The sequence below is a fragment of the Procambarus clarkii genome, chromosome 1, assembly GCF_040958095.1.
Source record: "Procambarus clarkii isolate CNS0578487 chromosome 1, FALCON_Pclarkii_2.0, whole genome shotgun sequence".
Classification (NCBI taxonomy): domain Eukaryota; kingdom Metazoa; phylum Arthropoda; class Malacostraca; order Decapoda; family Cambaridae; genus Procambarus; species Procambarus clarkii.
Window position 1 is genome coordinate 37,157,976 of NC_091150.1, and position 20,710 is coordinate 37,178,685.

Sequence of the window (20,710 nt, forward strand, 5' to 3'; positions counted from 1 at the left end):
ACAAACAGCCAGAACCAGGAATATTGACCAGATAACGGGCGGCCAGGACACTGTTCAACCTCCAAAACCCCCGCGCCTGTATGTCAGCCAAGACATGTTGTCAAACACTGCAGCCAAAGCAGCAAATCTACAAACATCATGGGCACGAGGGTAGACTGCAGGCTGGCTTGACTTAATAACCCGTGGATGACCTGGGAGACCCGAGCCCTGGAACAGGGAACAAGGGAAACCGGATCAACCCAAAGCGCATCACCAGCCACAGAAACCGTAGTGTGCAGATGACGGTGAAGAGCCACAACCAAACACAACACATGATGTACCCCCGGCCTGACCAACCAAGCATCAATGACCCAAGGACCCCCTCCAGAAGGCCGCCGTCTCATTCTTCACCAGAAAAGAAGGAGACTGCTGCAATCGAACAAACCGACAATCAGGACCGAAAAAGCAGAAACCCCTGTACTGGAGGAGAGCATAAAGCTCACCAACCTGACTCCCAGAGCCAATGCCAACAGGAAAGAGCCTTGCAAAAACAATCCTGAACTGAAGGGGCCACCACAAAACTGAGAAGAGAGAAAAGAGAGCACCAGGTCCAAAGACCAGGACAACTCAGGGGGGTTGCATGAGCAGGCCGGAGGTGAAACAACGCACAAGACAACTTGCAGAACGGGGCAGAAGTAACATCAACACCGAAAGCAAGCTGAAACGGCTCTGCCATTGCCGCACAATACGAGGTGACAGTATTTGGCATAAGATGACGGTCCTGGAACATCCACGAAAGGAAGGACAAAACAACCCTATCAGAGACCGAAGTATATCTACGCAGTGATAGGAAAAACCAGAAGGACCGCCATGAAACTTCATACTCCCACCGAGACGAAACATGCAGGTGGGAACCAACAACAAAGCTCACCTGCACCTCCATACAAGTGATGATAGAACTTGAGTCAGAAACTCCAGACGCGAAGTCTCGAGGAGAAGAACGAATCAGCCTTATACCGGGCTGGGTTGATCTGCTGAGAGAGACGGAGCCGCGGGAAGACCCTCAGATTCAGACATGGAGCAAGCAGCGCCTGAAACCAAGGCTGGGCTGGCCACCAAGGAGCCAGAAGGACAACTCTTCCCTGGTAAGTCTCCAAGCGAGCCAGGACCTGGAGCAACAGCTGAACTGGGGGAAAGAGGTACAGGTAACCCCACTTTGCCCAGTTCAGCCTGAAGGTGTCGAAGTCGGGGAAGGGCGCCCTGTATACTGGGAGACGACTCGTCCACGCCGACACGAAGATATCCACCTTCGGGGGGCGCAAAAGTCAGGCAGAACCAACTGAACAAGTTACCGTCCATTTCGTGGACAGGGGGATGAACTGGGAAAGGCTGTCCGCCGGGACATTGGTCACACCCTGAACGTGAACTGGCAGGAAAGCCAAGGACCTCATGGAACCCTCTTAGTTCAGGCAATGAACTGCCGGGGAACAGTCCTAATGAAGCCTGATCGTCGATCTGCGAGTGACTCGAACCCTCTGGAGCGACATTCATACAGCTGCGAACTCTCGCACCATGCTGCGATCCCGACAGAAGGACAGGCTCCACCAACCCTGGCCGGCCTGGTGAGCACTGGTCACAAAGCCCCAGCCAAGAGACGACGCACCCGTGAGTACATTGAGTGAGGGCTCGGGTAGGCGCCAAGGCACTGAACTCTGAAAAACCCAAGGAGGATGCCGGCAACTCAGCAACGGACACAAAGCCCCTGGAGGCTGAACCCAGCGGTCGCAAGAGAGGCAGAAGGGACGTCCACGAAGGAACCAGAACAGCTGATGAAGCCAAACTTGATCCGGCGGGTAGACCAACATTGCAAAGTTCAGGCTCCCACACAAACTCTCGAGCAACCGCCACATGACCCGGAAGCCCCTCAGGAACAGATGAAGGGAAGGAATGCAGGCGAAGCAGAGCCGCTAGAGGAAGAGACAAGGAAGCGGTCCGTGCGTCCCACACAAGATCCAGCCAAGATTGAACCTGAGAGAGAACCAGATAGAACTTCCACCAGTTCACCAAGAACCCAAACCTGGCGAGCTGGGAAAGAACCAAATCCCTGGCGAGCAGACACGTGGACTGGCTAGGAGACCAAACCAGCCAATTGTCGAGGTAGCCCAGAACCCAAACACCTAACAGGCGCAGACGGGCCACCACGACCCGAGTAAGGCATGTGAAAATGTGAGGTGCCAGATTCAAGACGAAGGGAAGGCAACGGAAACGGTCATCTTGACGCCCCACAACAAAACCGAGCCAGTCCCTAAACCTTGGTTGAACTGGGACGTGCCAATACATGTCGTTGAGGTCCAGGGACACCATCCAAGTGCCCGGCTCCAACAGAAGACGGATCTGGGAGAGAGTAGTCATCCGAAAGAAGCAGCAATAAATCCACGGGTTCAGATGGGATAAGTCCAGAATGAACCGGAGATCCGCACAGTCCCGTTTTGAGACCGGAAACAGGCAGGAAACCCCCCTAAGGGTCGAGGTCGTTTCGACCACGCCCAGATTTCCAAGATGGCTCGACAGAGCGCAGGAGAAGAGGCCTGCCCCACCAGCCCTGAACCCCCCGGAGTAGGAGCCACCCAACGCCACCACAAGCCACACAAAATGACCCGAAAGGCTCACGAATTGTGGGACCAGGCGGGAGCAAACAGAGCAAGCCTTTCCCCCATTGCCCCGTCAATGGGACGAACCACAAAAGGGCCAACGCACCTTACGAGAACCTAAGCGGCACACAGGGCGATCCCCGTGCCGACCAGAAAAAGATGGAACCGGAAGTTGCGCCTGCCTTGGATCTGGCACCACTGGCCTATTACGAAGGAAAGAACCCCGAGCCCTGGTACAACCCTTCCGGGAAGGCCCCCTTGAGCCCCCCGGAGAACCAATAAGTAGGACATAGGACGGCAACTAATCTAAGCCGCCTGCAGATACTGCACCATCGCCGACTGCAAACAGCAACGGACAAAAAGGCAAGGGTCTGGGGCTCCCCCCCACCCCCGGGAAAGGGGGGGTTGTGCGGACACAACCCAACCCACAAGTGATGATGTTGCTGATTGTGCCCCAATCAGCACCATCACCACTTCCTACTTAAGGTCAAACAAAGGCTACAAAACCCTAGCTGGCCCCAAAGGCAGGGTAAATGCCGAGCAGTAAAAACCTCTACAGAAGTGGAGTCCCGAAGGCTATATGGAAGGTAACCCTAGAACCCAAGGGTAGAACTTATGCCCTATAAGTGACTAAAAGTGCCAAAAGAACAGAACCCTTGCTTCCAGAGAAGAGCCTGAAGTTCCCCAACAATACAGCTGGAGGTGAGAGCCAACAAACACACAGTCTTAGAAAATATATCACAAGCCTAGGGAAGGTAGGCCTAAGTGCATGCAGCCCCAGTACACTGTAGTTACTCCTGCACCACAAATAGCAGGAACACCACGAAGGCACAAAATCTGCCAAGAAATCAAGGCCAGAGTTAACAACCGCCCCAGAGCGCTTCAGCTTACGATCTGAGGTGTGAGTAGCCAGTGAGTGTGGGGTTTGGGGCTCCATCCCAGGGAAGGAGAAGGCTGCGCGGACAAGCGGCACGGCGGCGGTGTATGAAGTTGTATATTTGCTGGTTTATTTAAGTTTTGGGGAGTTCTACCTCTCTGTTTGGTCTTCGGTTGCAATTTCTTACCAAGTGGGGTCTGTTTTGTTATGCCTACCTTTCTGGGTGCCTAACCCAGAAAGTCGATGGCAGACATGGAATGCTCCCAATCACGTGGGGGTTTCCATAGGCCATTGCTCCCTGTCCCTCTCTGAGCGGGCCAGGTTCTGGCTCGTGGTTCCCGGTAGGCTGAACTCCGTTGACTGATGCCCCAGACTAATATAGCATATGTCAGTCAGATAGCTCCAGTGAGTCAGAGGGGATCCCCACAGAAATTACCTATAAGTTAACTATGTACACAAAATATGGAATTTATCTTAAAATAGGTTGAGTTGTTCAATAAAATAAACAGAGAAAGAATATAGTACAGAAGATCCTTGCACAATATGAGAGAAGAACCTCAGGAAACTTGTAGTGCACAAAAGAGTATTTCACAAAATAGCAACTTTGGGGTGCAACATGAATTATAGAATGAGAATGTTTGGGAGGAACTATGATGGAAGAATAATCCAAAAAGTGTGTAAGACACAAGAACAACCCACAGTAAATTGCTCCACATTGAACACCCTTGTTGCAAGTGATCATCTTCTCTTCTGGAATTTGTCATAAAATATAAACAATTTGCATTTATATTGCATGAAGACTGTCCGCATAATTTATGTTTGTGTATTGGTAAAATAATGAGGTAATTACTTAAATATATCTGTAAAGTATAATCAGTTTTGTAACAAAAAGTGTTACTGTATCATACAATTGCAATGAGAAATTGAGAAGACTTTCGTAGTACATAAAGTTCTGCACTGAAGAGAGCTTTCATGGACTGGAAAAGGCTCAACTATATTGTTGTCAGCACTTTGTGTTTCTTCCACACCAAGTCTTATTGGAGTCAAATACAAAACAAACTACGATATCCTCAGTGGGCAAACAAAATGTTGAACGATCTAAGCAATCAACTATGTGAGGGGGAAAAAATCAGCGTTGAATGTAATGAAACTCCATTTTCTGGGTGAGACCCCAGAGGCTCCACAGAGCTATTCGGGCTGATACGAATGTATTAGATCCTGGCATCAGTCAAAGTGAATGGAATTCTACGCCTACTGGGGACCACGAGCCAGAACCTGCCCCCCCCCCCCCTCAGAAAGGCACAAGGAGCAATGGCCTATAGAAACTCCCGGTGTGATTGAAAGCATTCTATGTCTGCCATCAACCGAATCAGGCACCCAGAAAGGTAGGCGCCCCAAAACAAACCCTATCTGGTTAAACAAAATTGCTACAGAAAGCCGAACTGTTGGACAGAACTCCCCAAAAGGAAATGAGCAAACAAGCATTGCTCCTCGTGCCTCTCTTGAGGGGGGCCAGGTTCTGGCTCGTGGTCCCCGGTAGGCCTAGTACTCTATTCACTTTGATGCCAGGGTCTAATACATTCATATCAGCCCAAATAGCTCCAAGGAGCCACTGGAGCTCCCCCCAGAAAAATGGCCTAACATATGTAATGAAGAATAAGTTAAATATTTTTTAAACCTATCCAGTACTATTCTGCATAAAAAAATATCATTATTCCTTAAAACATAGTTCTATGGTTAACTCGCCCCACTTCATATATATATATACCTAAAATAAGACTGAGAAACATTAAATGCTCTTTTCTGAGTGATCCATAGTTGCTCCTTGGAAAATGCAAGCCTTGGAACAGGGGACCAAGGAAACAGGGTCAACCAGGCATCCACCAAGCCAGAACCAGTGGCTAACAGGTAGCAGCGAGGAGCTGCCACCGGACACAGCAAAGATACATCCCCAGCTAAACCAAACAAGCATCAATCACCAAAGGCCCCCTCTGGAAGCCTGTGAATCATTCTTCGTCAGAAAAGAAGGTGAAGGCTATAAATGAACAAACTGCCCAACAGTACCAAAAGAACCGAACCCCTGCTTCCAGAGAAGAGCCTGAAGTTCCCCAACCCTACAGTTGGAGGTGAGAGCCAACTAACACACAGCCTTAGAAAAGATATTACAAGTTAAAGAGGAAACCGTAAACCGAGGCGAGCAGAAAAAAACTAAACCTGGCCAAGAGACCAGGACTGCTCAGGAAGAGCATGAGCAGGCTGAAATATGCATAAAGTGTGAAGGAAACAGTTTATAATAAATAGTTTGATGTATTACTACTGTACCTGCATTGAGTTGCTTGCCAGAATATGAGAACTTGACATCAAGCACACTGTGACAAGTTTGGTGAATAGCTGTGGACAGGTGGTAGTGCCACATCATAGATGGCAGGATGGGAATTAGTAAAGACGATGGCACCCATAGCTTCTCCATTAATCTCATCAAAATGTGAATACCCACCAGAGCATCATCAGCAGCATAACTCTCCTAAAAGTGAAGACAATGCAACATGTTCATTCAGTACTCACCTTAATCCATCCATATCTCCATTGCATAATTCAACATGAGCAACACCCTTCTAAAGAAACTTCAGTAGAACAATACAAACTTTAAACATTCAACAAGAGGGACAACATTTTCTAAATGCAAAATTACTACTATACAGTTGACCCTCATTTTGAGTTTGCTTTTATGAAAACCTGTGCAAAGCCTGATCACATCAAAATAAAATGTTTATGGGAAAATAGGGTTAAAATAATAATTTTATTAAGAGAAACGAGAAGACAGGGGCGGGAAGAGAGACCCAGGTGCATCTAGGGTACCCCCCAGATTATAATAAACATGTTTATACAGGTGAAATATCTTTAAAAATTGGTGTTATAATTACCTGACCAAGAGCAGGTACCAAAGTGACTAATTGCATGGCATGCACTGAAATATATAAAAACTGTACCTGTCTCTTGCTTAAAGTTTCAGCTTCCCAGTTGCTTGCACGTATTCGCCAGTCCTTGTCCAAAGTGAGGCCGAGGTAAGCTTGCGAGAGAGCATTTAGCCCCATGCCAGCAGCCAGTTTTTCTGCCTCTGGTGTGACCTCTGTACTAGACAACTGAGACTTGCGACACTGGAGAACGAGATACCGCAGGTCAACACATCCTTGCACCTGTTAAAACATAAATGTAAATGATCACTAAAAACTATTATTATTATTCAGGCAAAAGAACCAAAATAAAATCTGAAATATAAAGGTCCAAGGTATAATATTTGCCTCTTACCCTAAGGCAAACAAGGGAGACAAAACACCCAAGTACCCAAAGGGTGGCTGAAAGACCGAGCAGTAAAATGACCCAGCAGAGGCAGGACCCAAAGAACTTGTAGAAGGTAACCCCAAGCTCCAAGGGCAGTACTTACAGGGCACCTAAGGAAGGGAACCCTAGGCGCATGCAGCCCGAGTACTGGAGAATAACTCCTGACTCTCGCACCCCTAGAAGACAGCCATCACACTCAAAGCACAATGCCGAAACAATGTCAGGGGGAATGACAGAGCACAGGACCGGAGCCTCTAGCATCAGCCTAAGAACTGACGGGTGGATAGCCGGCATAGGGGGTCTGGGGCTCCCCCTTCCCCCTCCTGGGGAGGGGGGTGAGCTGTGCAGACAGCGGCGCAGCAACGTGTGACATCATGCTCATTTGCTCGTTTTCTTTTAGGGGAGCTCTATCCACTTGATCGGCTTTTGGTAGCAATATTTTCACCAGAATAGGGGATTGTTTTGGGATGCTTACCTTTCTGGGTGCCTGACCCGGTCGATGGCAGACATAGAATGCTTCAAACCACACGGGGGTTTCTATAGGCCATTGCTCCCCATGCCTCTCTGAGGGGGGCCAGGTTCTGGCTCATGGTCCCCGATAGGCTCACAGAACTCCATACACATGACTGATACCAAAGTCTGACATTAGCATATCAGCCTAGTAAGCTCTGGGGAGCAGAAGGGGGCTCCCCCAAGAAAATTCAGGTGATTTCATGGTATTCATTACATAGTATTGATGTTATGCAGAAACCATAGATATTGATAAAATGTTTATTGTTGGTGGCCACATTATTTCCAAATGAAAGCCAACTTTTGGCGGGATTGTAGATCTTCCAATTTGACTTTGCTTGCCACCGAGAGAAAGGTTTATATAAACCATAAAGAGGTTACAGTATCATTATCTACAAACATACGAATATGAGGAAACTAAAAATGAGCAGTAACTGTACCGCTCTATAACAGAAGAATAAACTGGTCCACTACCTTTATACTAACTTTATGCTTGTTACTAATGTGTAGTTGATAGCACAATACTAATTACCTTCAGGTTGTAATCTGCTGCCAGAAAGTTGCTGTCTTCGAGGGAACCAACTCCCACTTTAAGAATTGTTTTGTCTTCTAAAAAGCTCTGGAAATATAAATCACAATTTTAAATAATAAATAAATTTAAACAATAAATTACTCTTCATTCACTATGCAATTACAATGCTTCCTTAGGTTGTAGAGAACACAAAATACTGACAAAAATATAAAGAAACACCAGGATTAGAGTAGACCATTTTTATCTGTAGTGGAATATTAAATCTAACAGATCATACAGAGGCAGGTCTAGGGCTGCTCTACTAGAAATGGCGTTGTTGAAATTTTTACAGTGAAAACCTAATTCAATATCTTTCTCTCTCTTTCTCTCTCCATCTTCTGTTGTGTTATTGTAGTGTAGGCTACAGCATTTTTGAGAAGGTCAAGCACTTGGCTATTATATGACTATATTCATGATAACACCACTCCCTTTGCTGTGGTGATACGACATCTACAAATCAATACCTGGTACTTACTTAAATAGAGATCTCAGATGACTTCATGCAAACTATAATGCAAGCTAAAAAAAATTCACAAGCAAATTCTCCAGCCATTGTTACAGCAGGTATTCTGAATATATTTAGCTAACAATCAAATCTTAAACATTAAATCATAAACAAAAATCATATCAATTCATACTACCGTTTACAAATTATGGAACTGATTTAATTTGATTAATTTACATCAATATTAAATTTGCACAGTACTGTATTTAAATACATAAAACAAGCGTTATTTAGTCATAAAATTCCAAGCCTGTAGCATCATAAAGTAGAACTTACTTTGAGTGTGTTAGGAAAATTGGGCTTCATGTGTGAAAGTCGTAGCAAGATGCATAACCCTGAACATGCGGCCAGCTGGAGGAGTGCCACAGGACGACGGTGGCCTTTTGCCTGTACCCACTCACAGTCAAAGCCTACAGCTCCATCTTGTTGGGCTTCCCTGATGAGAATACAAAAAACTGCTATACAAATCTATTAAATGTTGCTTGAATTTGGTAAAAACTTAAGAATGAAACTCCCCTGAAGTAAAAACCCAGCAGTGAATATGATGAAATGCCAATTTCCGGTGGAGCCCCCAAGTGGCTCCTTGAGACTATATTCCTGAGATTGTTTCAAACTAAAAGGTCACATCAGTTGCAGAAAGTTCTGTTTGGCCTACCGGGGACCAGTGCATAAACCTGGCCCCCTCATGAGAAATGCAAGGAGTGGGTGACAATCCGCTACCTCACCAAAAGAAGTTCCAGCAAGTCAGTGCATTTTTACAGACAACTGGAGGATTCACAGAAAACGAAGCCTCGAAAAACTGTCAAACAGTTATGCAAACAAATCCCACGAAACATTCATTCAAACGAGCTCAAAGCTTGTTAGTATTAATAACCACCACCAGGTGGCCCAGATGGCTCCTGAAGTCAGTTCTGGATCTGATGAACAAATCCATACTGAACTGAAGAACCTCCCACCCTCCAGAAATTGACATTTCATTATATTCAATGCTGGATTTCTGGAGGGACACCCTTGTGGCTCCCTGAAGCTAACTAACCATATAGAACAAGAAAGCTACTTACCAGGAAGAGAAGAAATGGCAGGCCTCTAAGAAGAAGAAGAAGAAGAAACCAGGCCAGGTGACATGGCCTAAAGCCACACACAACCAAATGGGCCTTGAAATATTAACCCTAACATCAGGCCGCCAGCACCCTATTAGAATGTCAAAACCTCGGAGCCCAAATATCAGCCCAGGACACGTAAGAGAAGATGGTGGCCAAAGCCGTATATTTGCGAACATCATGGGTCCAAGGGTAGACTGCATGTTGGCTAGAAATCCAGTATGCATGCAAAGGAAAGAATGACACTGCAAAGAACCTGAGAAATGTAAGCCTTGGAACAGGGGTACCAAGGGAATTGGATCGATCAACATAACATCCACCGAGACAGAACCAGTAGCATGCAGGTAGTGGCAAAGAGCCACCATGGGACTCATCAAATGATGTACCCCCAGCCGAACCAACCAAGCATTGATCACCAAAGGATCCATCCAGAAGCCCACCAGAAGCCAGAAAAGGAGATAGTGAGAAAATAACAAATTGCCCACCAGGGCCAAAAGAACAATTCCCCCCCCCCCCCCCCTCCCCTTTGGAAGTGGGAGTACTCTCACTTCAGGCTCCCCGTGCTGGTGAGCTTGAAGATTCCCAACCTGGCATGTTATTAACATTAGTGCAGACGACATCAAGGCGCAACTGCAGGATGCTGACATTCTGATCTTCGGTGTCAGGAAATTTATGCGTATGACTCATGGTGAACTGTGTGATACCAGCACTGCCCTACATATTTTTCTTGATGTCTTTCCCCCTGATTGGGTTTGGGTTAATGACTGCCTCCATAAATTGGAAGTGTACGTCCTTCGTCCCACTCAGCGCTTTCGTTGCAAGGGTTTTCACCATACCACACAAGGCTGCACCAACGACGTCAAATGTGGCAAATGCTCTGGTTCCCATTACACTCGTGACTGTGTATCCGATATGCTCTGCTGCCCCAACTGTGGTGGCGATCATGCAATTACATTCAAGCACTGTTCTTCCTATGTAGCGGCACTCACTACGGCTCTTTTCTCCGTCACCCTGCCTTCCAGTCGCGCTTTGCTTCATCCTGACCTAGTTCATCATCATCCACTGCTTCCCACTCTGCCGCCGCCTTTGCCTGTGCCTGACCTGTCTGTCACTGACGTTCCTCTAACCCCTGAGACCTCTTCTCTCCAACCCGCCGTACAACTGAGTCCCAATCTTGTTGACATTATTGTCACTCGCATTGCGGATGCACTAAAGAAGGCGCTGGTTCGACTCCTCATTGAATTCTTTCCACAATCTGTCCTCCACGTTCCTGAGGCTAACCTGATGCACCGCTCCTCCACTTTTCCTATGAGTGACATCCAACCTACCACAGCTGCCTCTGCTATCTCCAATGCATTTGAAATGATGCTGGGCAATGCCGTTCAAAACTCTTTGGTGCGCCTTTCCTGTGTCTCTCTCTTTGGGCTGCCTTGCCACAAATCTCTACCCCTAGTACTAAGAGAAAGCAATCCTTTCTCGTCACGACTTCCAAGCACCCTGCCACCTTGCCTGACAGGCCCCATAAGCCAAACTCTCCTACGACTTGTCTTCGCACCACTCCTAGGTCTTCCCTCCATTGTCCTGCTGGCGCTTCTAAGAAGACTGATGCATTTGCATCCCAGCCATAAGGTTCCGGATTCTGTCTACGTGCCTTGCCCTGTCCTAATCTCACATGTCCTGACCTGACTTCCTCTGACCTTCCACACATTCACTCCGTGTACCTTCCTCTGCTCGCACCTCCCTTACTTTCTCATGTCTGCTTAGCGCCTGCCTCCTACATATACTTCGCCTCATTATTCTTCGCCTACATGTATTCCTCATTATTCCCGTCCTGCGTCACTTTCCTCTTATCTGTTCCTTTTGCCTTTATCCTCACCCACATGGACAACGTCATTATCTTCCCGCCTCTGTCACATCGTGACTATTGATGTGCCGCTGTACATAATGTGACATAACATGCCGTTAGGTTAGGTTATGTAAAGCGGCACATTATGTTATGTTAAATTCAACATAGCAAGTATTATAATATTTACAAATTATCACAGTCACACACTCAGCATACTTGAAGCATATTATTTATGCACAATATCTACATGCACTGTACACATTCCAAATAATTGTTTAATAATTGATTCAAGAAATCTACAAAACATATCACATACAGTGCCTTTATGAATACTATATAATGAAATTAATGAGCCACAAGACCTCTGTAGATGTGGACAAATTGTTTTAAATAATATGGTTACTGACAAAATAAATATTTTTATTATTTTGAAATAAAGTCTAAATGTGATGCAAGTCTAAAGAACTTACATCGCAAAGGATTATTTCCTACAAAGAAATGACACTAATCATTCCTACCTCAAGAGCAATGGCTGCACTTTTGCCCAACCTTCCTCACAGGTCACCACATGAACTGTCCTCTCTGCTGCCTTTACTGATCTCACCAGCCTCCAAGAACATATCTTCTGCACAATGGCCTTGCGGTGAAAAAGCAACATCCCTGTACTACCCACACCCAGCAGGATGCTGCTAATCAAGGCTGGGTGTTCACGTATCCAATTGTTGGTCATCTTTGCATGATGGCCAGAGTCATCACCCTGAAATGTAAATATACTACAGTGTTGCAGTGTACATACTGTATGAACTTATAGTACCATGTATACAGTATAATATAATGTATTTATGGTATAGAACCATGCCATACATTGGTGAAATCAACTAGGAAGAGATTCATACATATACAGTAATGTATATTGAAGATTATCATTTTCTTATTAGGAATGTAAAAAATAAAGAGAAAAAGCATTATTCAACTATAAAACACATCAAAATGCCAATTTCTGGATGAGCCCCCAGTGGCTCCTTGAAGCTGTATGCCAAGATAGTTACCATCTACTGGGTCACATCAACCGTAGAGTTCTAGAGGCCTACCAGAGACCAGAGCCAGAACCTGGACCCCTGATAAGAGGCACAGAGTGTGGTGACATTTATTTTTGCTACCTCACCATCAGTCAAAACCTGGGCTCCCAGTGCTAAGGTAGATGTAGACATTCACCAGGTGACCCGGAAGATCAGGGAGCCACTGGGGCTCACCCATTGGCATTTTATTACATTTAATGCTGATTTTCTGGGGAAGCCCCTTGTGACTCCCTGAAGCTACCTACCCATGGAGAAGGTAAAAACATAGGAGCTTACCAGGGAGGAGGGAGCACCTCAGGAATCAGGACAAAGACGAGACTTCCATCCGAGAGACATGACTCATGACCACACATGAGCACCGAGACTAGGAATATTCGCTAAATACCGGGTCACCAGAATCCTATTTGACTTCCAAAACCCTTACACCCAAATATCAGCCCTGGATATGTCCACACACACAGCCAAAAGAATGGCATACTTTCTAACATCACGGGCATGATGGTAGACCACAGGCTGGCTAGACTTAATAACACTGCGGATGACCTGGGGAATACTAGCCTTGGAACAGGGGTTATCTTGAGGTTATCTTGAGATGATTTCGGGGCTGTTTAGTGTCCCCGCGGCCCGGTCCTCGACCAGGCCTCCACCCCCAGGAAGCAGCCCGTGACAGCTGACTAACACCCAGGTACCTATTTTACTGCTAGGTAAAAGAAAGAGTGTGGGTGAAAGAAACTCTGCCCATTGTTTCTCGCCGGCGCCCGGGATCGAACCCGGGACCACAGAATCACAAGTCCAGCGTGCTGTCCGCTCGGCCGACCGGCTCCCCCAACCGGGGGACCAAGGAAAGAGGATCAATCCACAAGATATCCACTGAAGGAGAATTGATGCCACAAATGTAGAGGTGGAGAGCCGCCACTGAGCACAGCACATGATGTACCCCTGGCCAAACCAACCAAGCATAAATGACCAAAGGACCCCTCCAGGAGCCAACTGATTCATTCTTTGACAGAAAAGAAAGAGCCAGCTGCAACAAACATAATGCTCACTGGGGTTAAAGGAACAAAAACCTCACCTTAACACCCTGAGGCAAGAGAACCCAAAACCAAATCCTTAGAAAAGGAATCTAAGAATGAAAGGGATACCATGAATTGAGAAGAGGAAAGAAAATAAGCACACGGTCCAAATACCAGGCAGGCTCCGGTGATGTATGAACAGGACGGAGGTTACCTTGTGTGTAGCTTCCAGGGATCAATGGCCCCACGTCCCAGTCTCCGGCCAGGTCTCCTGAGGTGAAACAAGGTGTGAGACAACTTGCAAAATGGTATGGAGGTAGTACTGTCCCTGAACACAAGCTGTAGTGGCTCCTCCGGTGCCACATGATATGAGGAGACAATATTCAGCATGAGATGCCGATCAAAAAAAAGCCAAGAAATTAGAGCAACCTCATAAACTAAAGCACAATGACAAAAGGAAAGGAAGTGGTGAAAGGAGTCCCATGAAACCTCATATTGCCACTGAAAAGAAGAATGCAGTTGGGACACCATCAAAGAAGCCAACTGCTTGCCATAAAGATGGCAATAAAGATGCGTACAAATTTCACACACAAAGAGCCAAGGAGACAGTTGAAGCAGTGAAATATATCACAAAGCCAACCCCCTGATTGAGACGGAGCCATAGAAAAACACCTGGGTTCAGACACCAACAAAGCGCTTGAAACAAAGCCCAAGCCAACCACCAGAGAGCTAGAAGGATCACTTGCCTCTGGGAGGACTTCAACTTGCGACCTGTCATATGGCTCCACAGATGAACTACCTCAACCCACAGCAAGATATGCCCCAGCCTTACCCGACTACCACCATGAATAAGACCGAGAACCTTGAGAGTAGAGAAAGTACAAAATAGGCCGACAGGCTGCAGCCTCTGGGGAGAAGAATTGCACCACCTCTCCTCAGGAAAGAGGAGAGGAGAAAACAGCAAGGTGGAAAGGAGAGCCAAGGCGAATATTGAATCCAAGGATTGAGCCAACACAGCCTGTCGACGTGCGAGTCTGGTAGCGAAGAATGTGGCCACGGCATGCCAGAACACGAGCATATAGCTTGGAAGTGCAGCCGACACTGCCACAGCAGAGCCCAAGACCCCCACATGTGGCCCACCTGTCACACACTACAATGTCCTCCTGGAGTCAATCAGAGCGAAGCTCCAGGAAACCCAGAAAATACGACAGAACCCAAATGTAGACGGGCCCGAAGGTCATCTGCCACAAGCACCGCTGACAAGGAAACCTAGGCATGGAGCTGCACGAGACCCATGTCCTGAGAAAGAGCGTGAGCACACAATCAGTCATTGAGGGGCCCAAGAAATCACAGTTGAGAGCCCTGGGATGGAGCCGGCAGCTGAGCCCACCGCCCAGGATAGAAAAGCAGAATCCAAAGGAAAAGCTTAAGAGGAAGGCAGGCCTGGCTGAGAGGAAGACCCAGAATCCTCACCGGAAATACCAGCTCAACCGCCTCTGCACCCGATTCTGATGTTCATTCAGTGAATGAACATGAATGAATGAATGTGATATTCATTCAGAATTCATTCAAGTAAAATTCATGACCTATATAAATGTTCATAGCCAATATATATGTGAGAAAGTGGTGGAAGCCAAAACAATCAACAGTTTCAAAAGCGTTATATGAAAGAGTATTGTACTGGGAAGATGGGACACCATGAACATAGCTCTTGTTACAAAAAAGGATGCTCTGTAGGGTCAATGTTTAAGGAAAGGGAGTTCCAGTCAATGGGGTTATGTAATGCCCAGCCCCCAGGGAAAACAATTCCCAGCAAAGAATAAATAACAAGTTAGGCAAGATTGGCACTCTGCAAGGCACCAGGATTGTAGTGCCTCTATTTTCACAGCTCTTATCCTGTAACTATATTTAGATAATTACACATACAATCAACCTCATTGCCAATGCTCTCAAATTTCTCAGGCTCACAAAAATTTTCCCACGAATACAATCATTTGACCATTTGAATTTTATAATCCTCAAATTTTACTATAATGTACCTACAAACTCTTCGTCAAATTTTCTTACAATGTACCTGTAAACATTACTAAATTTTGCTAGAAATTATCTACTTAAAATTATCTGTTTGATTAAGAACCTGCCCGAAACATTGTGTGAGTTAGTGGCTTTACAAGAATATAAAAACATCAATGCTATGTCCTCTCATAAACCCAATGTACCTTCTTGTATATACATAAATAATTACATAAATAAATAACAAAGCTTTGTTTTGCACAGCTTGTAATACAAAGATCCTTAGGGAAATAAGAAACGTCCTGTAGTATAGTGGTCAGTGCAATCAGGTCACAACTGAGTGGCTCCGGGTTAAGTTCCTGTGGCAGGACAGAAATGTTTGGTGAATGCAGTTTTAACAATTAAAATTGAAGTTTTTTGTCAAAAAGCTTGTGTACGACAGTAGTTATTAAAAAACAGCCAAAGGTTATCTCATTCATGTCATTGCAACACCTTGTAGCGAGTAATCCTTATACTCGCTCGCTCCATTATCTCATTATCTTAATGGCATAACTAATTAGCACTAACTACACAAGCTATAATCCTATCCCTAATTACAGGTAACAGTTCTCACATCCTCCTATCCTAGTAGAGAAAGGTGAGGGGTAGTCACCAAATATAAGGAAGCGATATGAGAATAGACAACAGTACAATTTCCAGTCAAGAATGTAGCACTCGGCATAGGCAGTTCTAATCGTCTCCAAGACGCTACAGCTTCGACACAGAACAGGCAGCAGACTAGGATCGCATCGAGCTACAACGCTCTCCCACATAGAGCTCCGCTACTCCGGCCACACTCAGCTCTCTGCTCTGTTCCAAGCTCCGTCTCAACGTCTATGACACTGCTGTATCCACGACTACTAAATAAACATGAAACTCACTAAACACTGTGTATCTAATCTACCCAACAACGTAACATATTCGTACGTTACAACCCTTTTTAAATTTAAACGAACCTATTTTCACCCAAACTAAAAAACTATAAATGTATGTTCTAAACCTTAAGCAAGATCCTAGCTTCCTATCCTCACTACATCAACAGGACAAATTCACCTGCGGGTAAATTTAGTGACACAGTCTTTTCTTCATGGTAGATGCAGTTAGTTTAGTTTAGGTCATTTATTATGCACCCCATACCCATGTTGTGGGCGCTAGTGGAAAGGGTTACAGAGGCAGATAATGAGCTCAGGGACTGGACCCCATAATTCATTTAACTAAGCAAGTTACAATCTTGATGAGCTAGTTACAGATGCAGTTCATGTTAAAGTTTGCTAAATGAATTATTGGGTTCAGTCCCTGAGCCCATTACGAACCTCTGTAACCCTTTCCACTACTGCCCACAAGATGGGTATGGGGTGCATAATGAATGAACTAAACTAACTGCATTTACCATGAAGAAAAGACTGTGTTACTTACTTTACTGTTTGCATTTACCTGCAGGTGAATTTGTCGTGTAGATGACAACGTGTTGTTGTAGGGGTGAGGGGAAGGCAGTGGTGCACCAGTTTGTTTACATCCCGGGAGGCGCTGGTGCCTACTCACCTGTTGAAACTGAAATCACTTATTAAATGTTTTCAAAAAAAAAATCAAAATGTTTATTTAGGTAAGGTACATACATAAAAGAGATTTTACAAAGAGTGGTGGATTTATAGTTAGGGCTAGTACATACAATGCCTAAAGCCACTATTACGCAAAGCGTTTCGGGCATAAAAAACTTAAATGACTAAAGCTTAATACTAATTGAGCATAAAGAGTAAAATGAAAACACGGAATGAAAACATAGCTGAAAAAGCAGCACAAATACAATTCTGTCGACAAACAGCGCTCTTTAAAAAAAACAGACTTTGGATGACATTAGGTAGGTTACAGGGAATTTGTTAGGTAGTGCTTCGTTTTTATCTTAAACTGGTTGAGAGAGGTACAGTCTTTAACATGGTTAGGAAGGTCATTCCACAATCTGGGTCCCTTGATTTGTAGAGCATTTCTAGTTTGATTAAGTCGTACTCTTGGAATATCAAAACTGTATTTATTTCTGGTGTGGTGCTCATGGGTTCTGTTACAACCTTCTATGAAGCTTTTGAGGTCAGGATTGGCATTACAGTTTAGCGTTTTATATATGTATAATACACATGAGAGAATGTGCAGTGACTTAATGTTTAACATATTCAGAGATTTGAGTAGGGGTACCGAGTGTTGTCTGGGGCCAGAGTTGGATATTGTCCTAATAGCAGCTTTGTGTTGAGTAATTAGAGGACGTAAATGATTTTGGGTAGTAGAACCCCAAGCACAAATACCATAGTTGAGATATGGATAGACGAGGGAGTAATAGAGAGTCACCAGGGCAGGGCGGGGTACATAATATCTGATCTTAGAAAGAATGCCAACAGTTTTTGAAACTTTTTTTTTATATATTTAGAATGTGACCCTGGAAATTCAGCTTGTGGTCAATGAGAATGCCAAGGAATTTGCCATCTAATTTGTTATAAATTTGGGTATTGTTTATTTTGAGATTTATTTGATTAGAGGATTTATTGCCAAACAGAATATAGAAAGTTTTGTCAATGTTAAGGGTGAGTTTGTTGGCAGTTAGCCAAAGATGGACTTTATTTAGCTCAGTATTTACTGTGGCATTTAGAGCAAGGGGGTCAGGACTGGAGTAAATGAAGGTTGTGTCGTCAGCAAATAGAATTGGTTTGAGGTGTTGGGAGGCATTTGGAAGGTCATTAATGTAGATGAGAAAGAGGAGAGGGCTAAGTATGCTGCCCTGAGGAACACCAATGTTGATGGGTAGGGTGGGAGTTTTGTACATCTTGGGTTAATTTACAGTCAATTATTTACCCACTAAGTATGCGTATGATATATCAACGCTCTCCATGGATCGTTGTTATACACATGCTAATTTATTAGCGATTATATTAAGCGCATACATCAGTTTAGTTCATTTATTATGCACCCCATACCCATCTTGTGGGCGGTAGTGGAAAGGGTTACAGAGGCACATAATGGGCTCAGTGACTGAACCCCACAATTCATTTAGCTAAGCAAGTGACAATCTTGATGAGCTAGTTACAAAATTCAGTATAAATCGTCACGACAACAGTGGGTTCGAGATCGAACACAAGTACAGTTTCTAAATTAAGCAACTGACATATGTAGAGAGCTAGTGTCACAATTGACATTTTTATCCTGCACACCGCCCCCCCCCCCCTCCAGTGGGCAGCTGTGGATATGTTAGTTACTTAGTACCTACAGTTAGCAAACTGGGGATATTTGGCTAAAATGTTTGGTAGCAGATCATTTGCATACATCAATTATGTCAAATCATAATATATTATGATAGAACAGTTAACATCACTCATAACTTATACATGCTCTTCAAGAAATTAGTATGGTAAGTAAAGACCGTACCAAGTAAGGGAGTGAAACAAAAAGAAACAAGATGGATAACAAAGGCAGTATGAAACAGCTTTTAACAGTTAGTTGAAAGCTGCTTAAGACATGTTGCAAGAAGGTTTTGCAATGCAGTGGTTAGTGTAGTCGAAATTGAAATTGAATTGAAATTGAAATAAGTTTATTGAGGTAAAATACACACAAAGGGATGAGGTAGCTCAAGCTATTCTCACCCCATTCAGTACAACGTGTTAATATATACATAGACACACATCACAAATAAACATATTGCCAAACATTCTGAGAGGTAAACATATACATTTCCTCCTTCACAAGGAGTATGTTATCAGACGTACACAAATACTTTTACTTTTACTTTTACTTTTATGATCTCCACATATAAGTTTCTCAAGAAAAGCGGTAATATTTTTCATGTGTTTGGATGTAAAGGCAAAACATTGATGTCATTTTCAATAATGTTATTTGCTCATCCGAGAAAGTTGATTTTCCCCGTTACGTTACATTGTGTTACAGAGGGCTAAAACTGGTAGACCGTAATATTCATATGGAAGGAGATGTAATGGAGATGGGCTAAGTCATACTTTTTATTTAAAAATGTCATTTCGGACTGCAAAAAGTTGATTTGCGTTACGTTACGTCACGGTACATTGTGTTACAGAGGGCTAAAACTGATAGACATCAATTATTTATATGGTAAGAGATGTAATGGAGATGGGCTAGCCCGCACTTTTCGTTTCAAAATGACATTTTGGACTGCAAAAAGTTGATTTGCGTTACGCTACGTTACGTTACATTGTGTTACAGAGGGCTAATTAGGCTGGAGAGGGGCTTGAACGGATATAATTATGTTCGATGATCTAAGACTGAGGAAATGGAGCTTGGTTAATGTCCAGATTAATTTTACTACGTTAGAAATAAAGCGATCTTAAATCTCAAGGTGATTTAGTTGGAAAATAAAGAACTTGTACAAAAAAATGAACTAAGCTGAGGGGGGGCAAGAGTTGAAACTTGATAACTGAACCGGTTTTATTTACTATGACTGAAAATGTAGTTGGTGTTCAAATCTCAGGAGAATTGGACTGATAGTAATAAATTTATAGGAGTGGACTTGGACAGAGGACAGGAGCTAGAGTTTTATAATTGTTTACATCATATTTACTATGAAATACAGAGGGTAGAAATTACAGTGAAATTGCTGGGTTATTTACAAATATACGAGAGAGAACTAAGTTGGGGGACGAGAGCTAGAGCTCAGTAACTGTCTTGATCTTATTTACTATCTTTGAAGTATGACTGCTTTAAATTTCAGTGAAATTGCTGGGTTATTTACAAATATACGAGAGAGAACTAAGTTGGGGGACGAGAGCTAGAGCTCAGTAACTGTCTTGATCTTATTTACTATCTTTGAAGTATGACTGCTTTAAATTTCAGTGAAATTGCTGGGTTATTTACAAATATACGAGAGAGAACTAAGTTGGGGGACGAGAGCTAGAGCTCAGTAACTGACTTGATATTATTTACTAACTTTGAAGTATGTCTGCTTTAAATTTCAGGAAAATTGATCTGTTACTAACGATCTTGTACAAATGAACTAAGTCGGGGACAAGAGCTAGAGTTTGATAATTGTTTGGATTTACTAAACTAAGTCTGAAATATAGAGGGTAGAAATTTCAGTGAAATTGATGGGTTATTTACAAATATACGAGAGAGAACTAAGTTGGGGGACGAGAGCTAGAACTCAGTAACTGACTTGATATTATTTACTAACTTTGAA

The 20,710-nt window shown here is 44.1% G+C and overlaps 1 protein-coding gene across 1 annotated transcript in view; it reads right to left on the bottom strand.

The window, feature by feature from the left end:
* The window catches only part of LOC138349872 (exonuclease 3'-5' domain-containing protein 2-like), a 51,229-nt gene extending 34,147 nt beyond the window's left edge, over positions 1 to 17,082 (bottom strand). The window contains exons 1-4 of the mRNA XM_069334661.1: positions 16,960 to 17,082; positions 11,900 to 12,138; positions 8,712 to 8,871; positions 7,892 to 7,978 (exon numbers count right to left, since the gene is read on the bottom strand). Of these exons, the coding sequence (XP_069190762.1) occupies positions 7,892 to 7,978; positions 8,712 to 8,871; positions 11,900 to 12,111 (459 nt within the window). The 5' untranslated portion in view covers positions 12,112 to 12,138; positions 16,960 to 17,082. The remainder of the gene's footprint in view (positions 1 to 7,891; positions 7,979 to 8,711; positions 8,872 to 11,899; positions 12,139 to 16,959) is intronic.
* Positions 17,083 to 20,710: the final 3,628 nt, after the last annotated feature.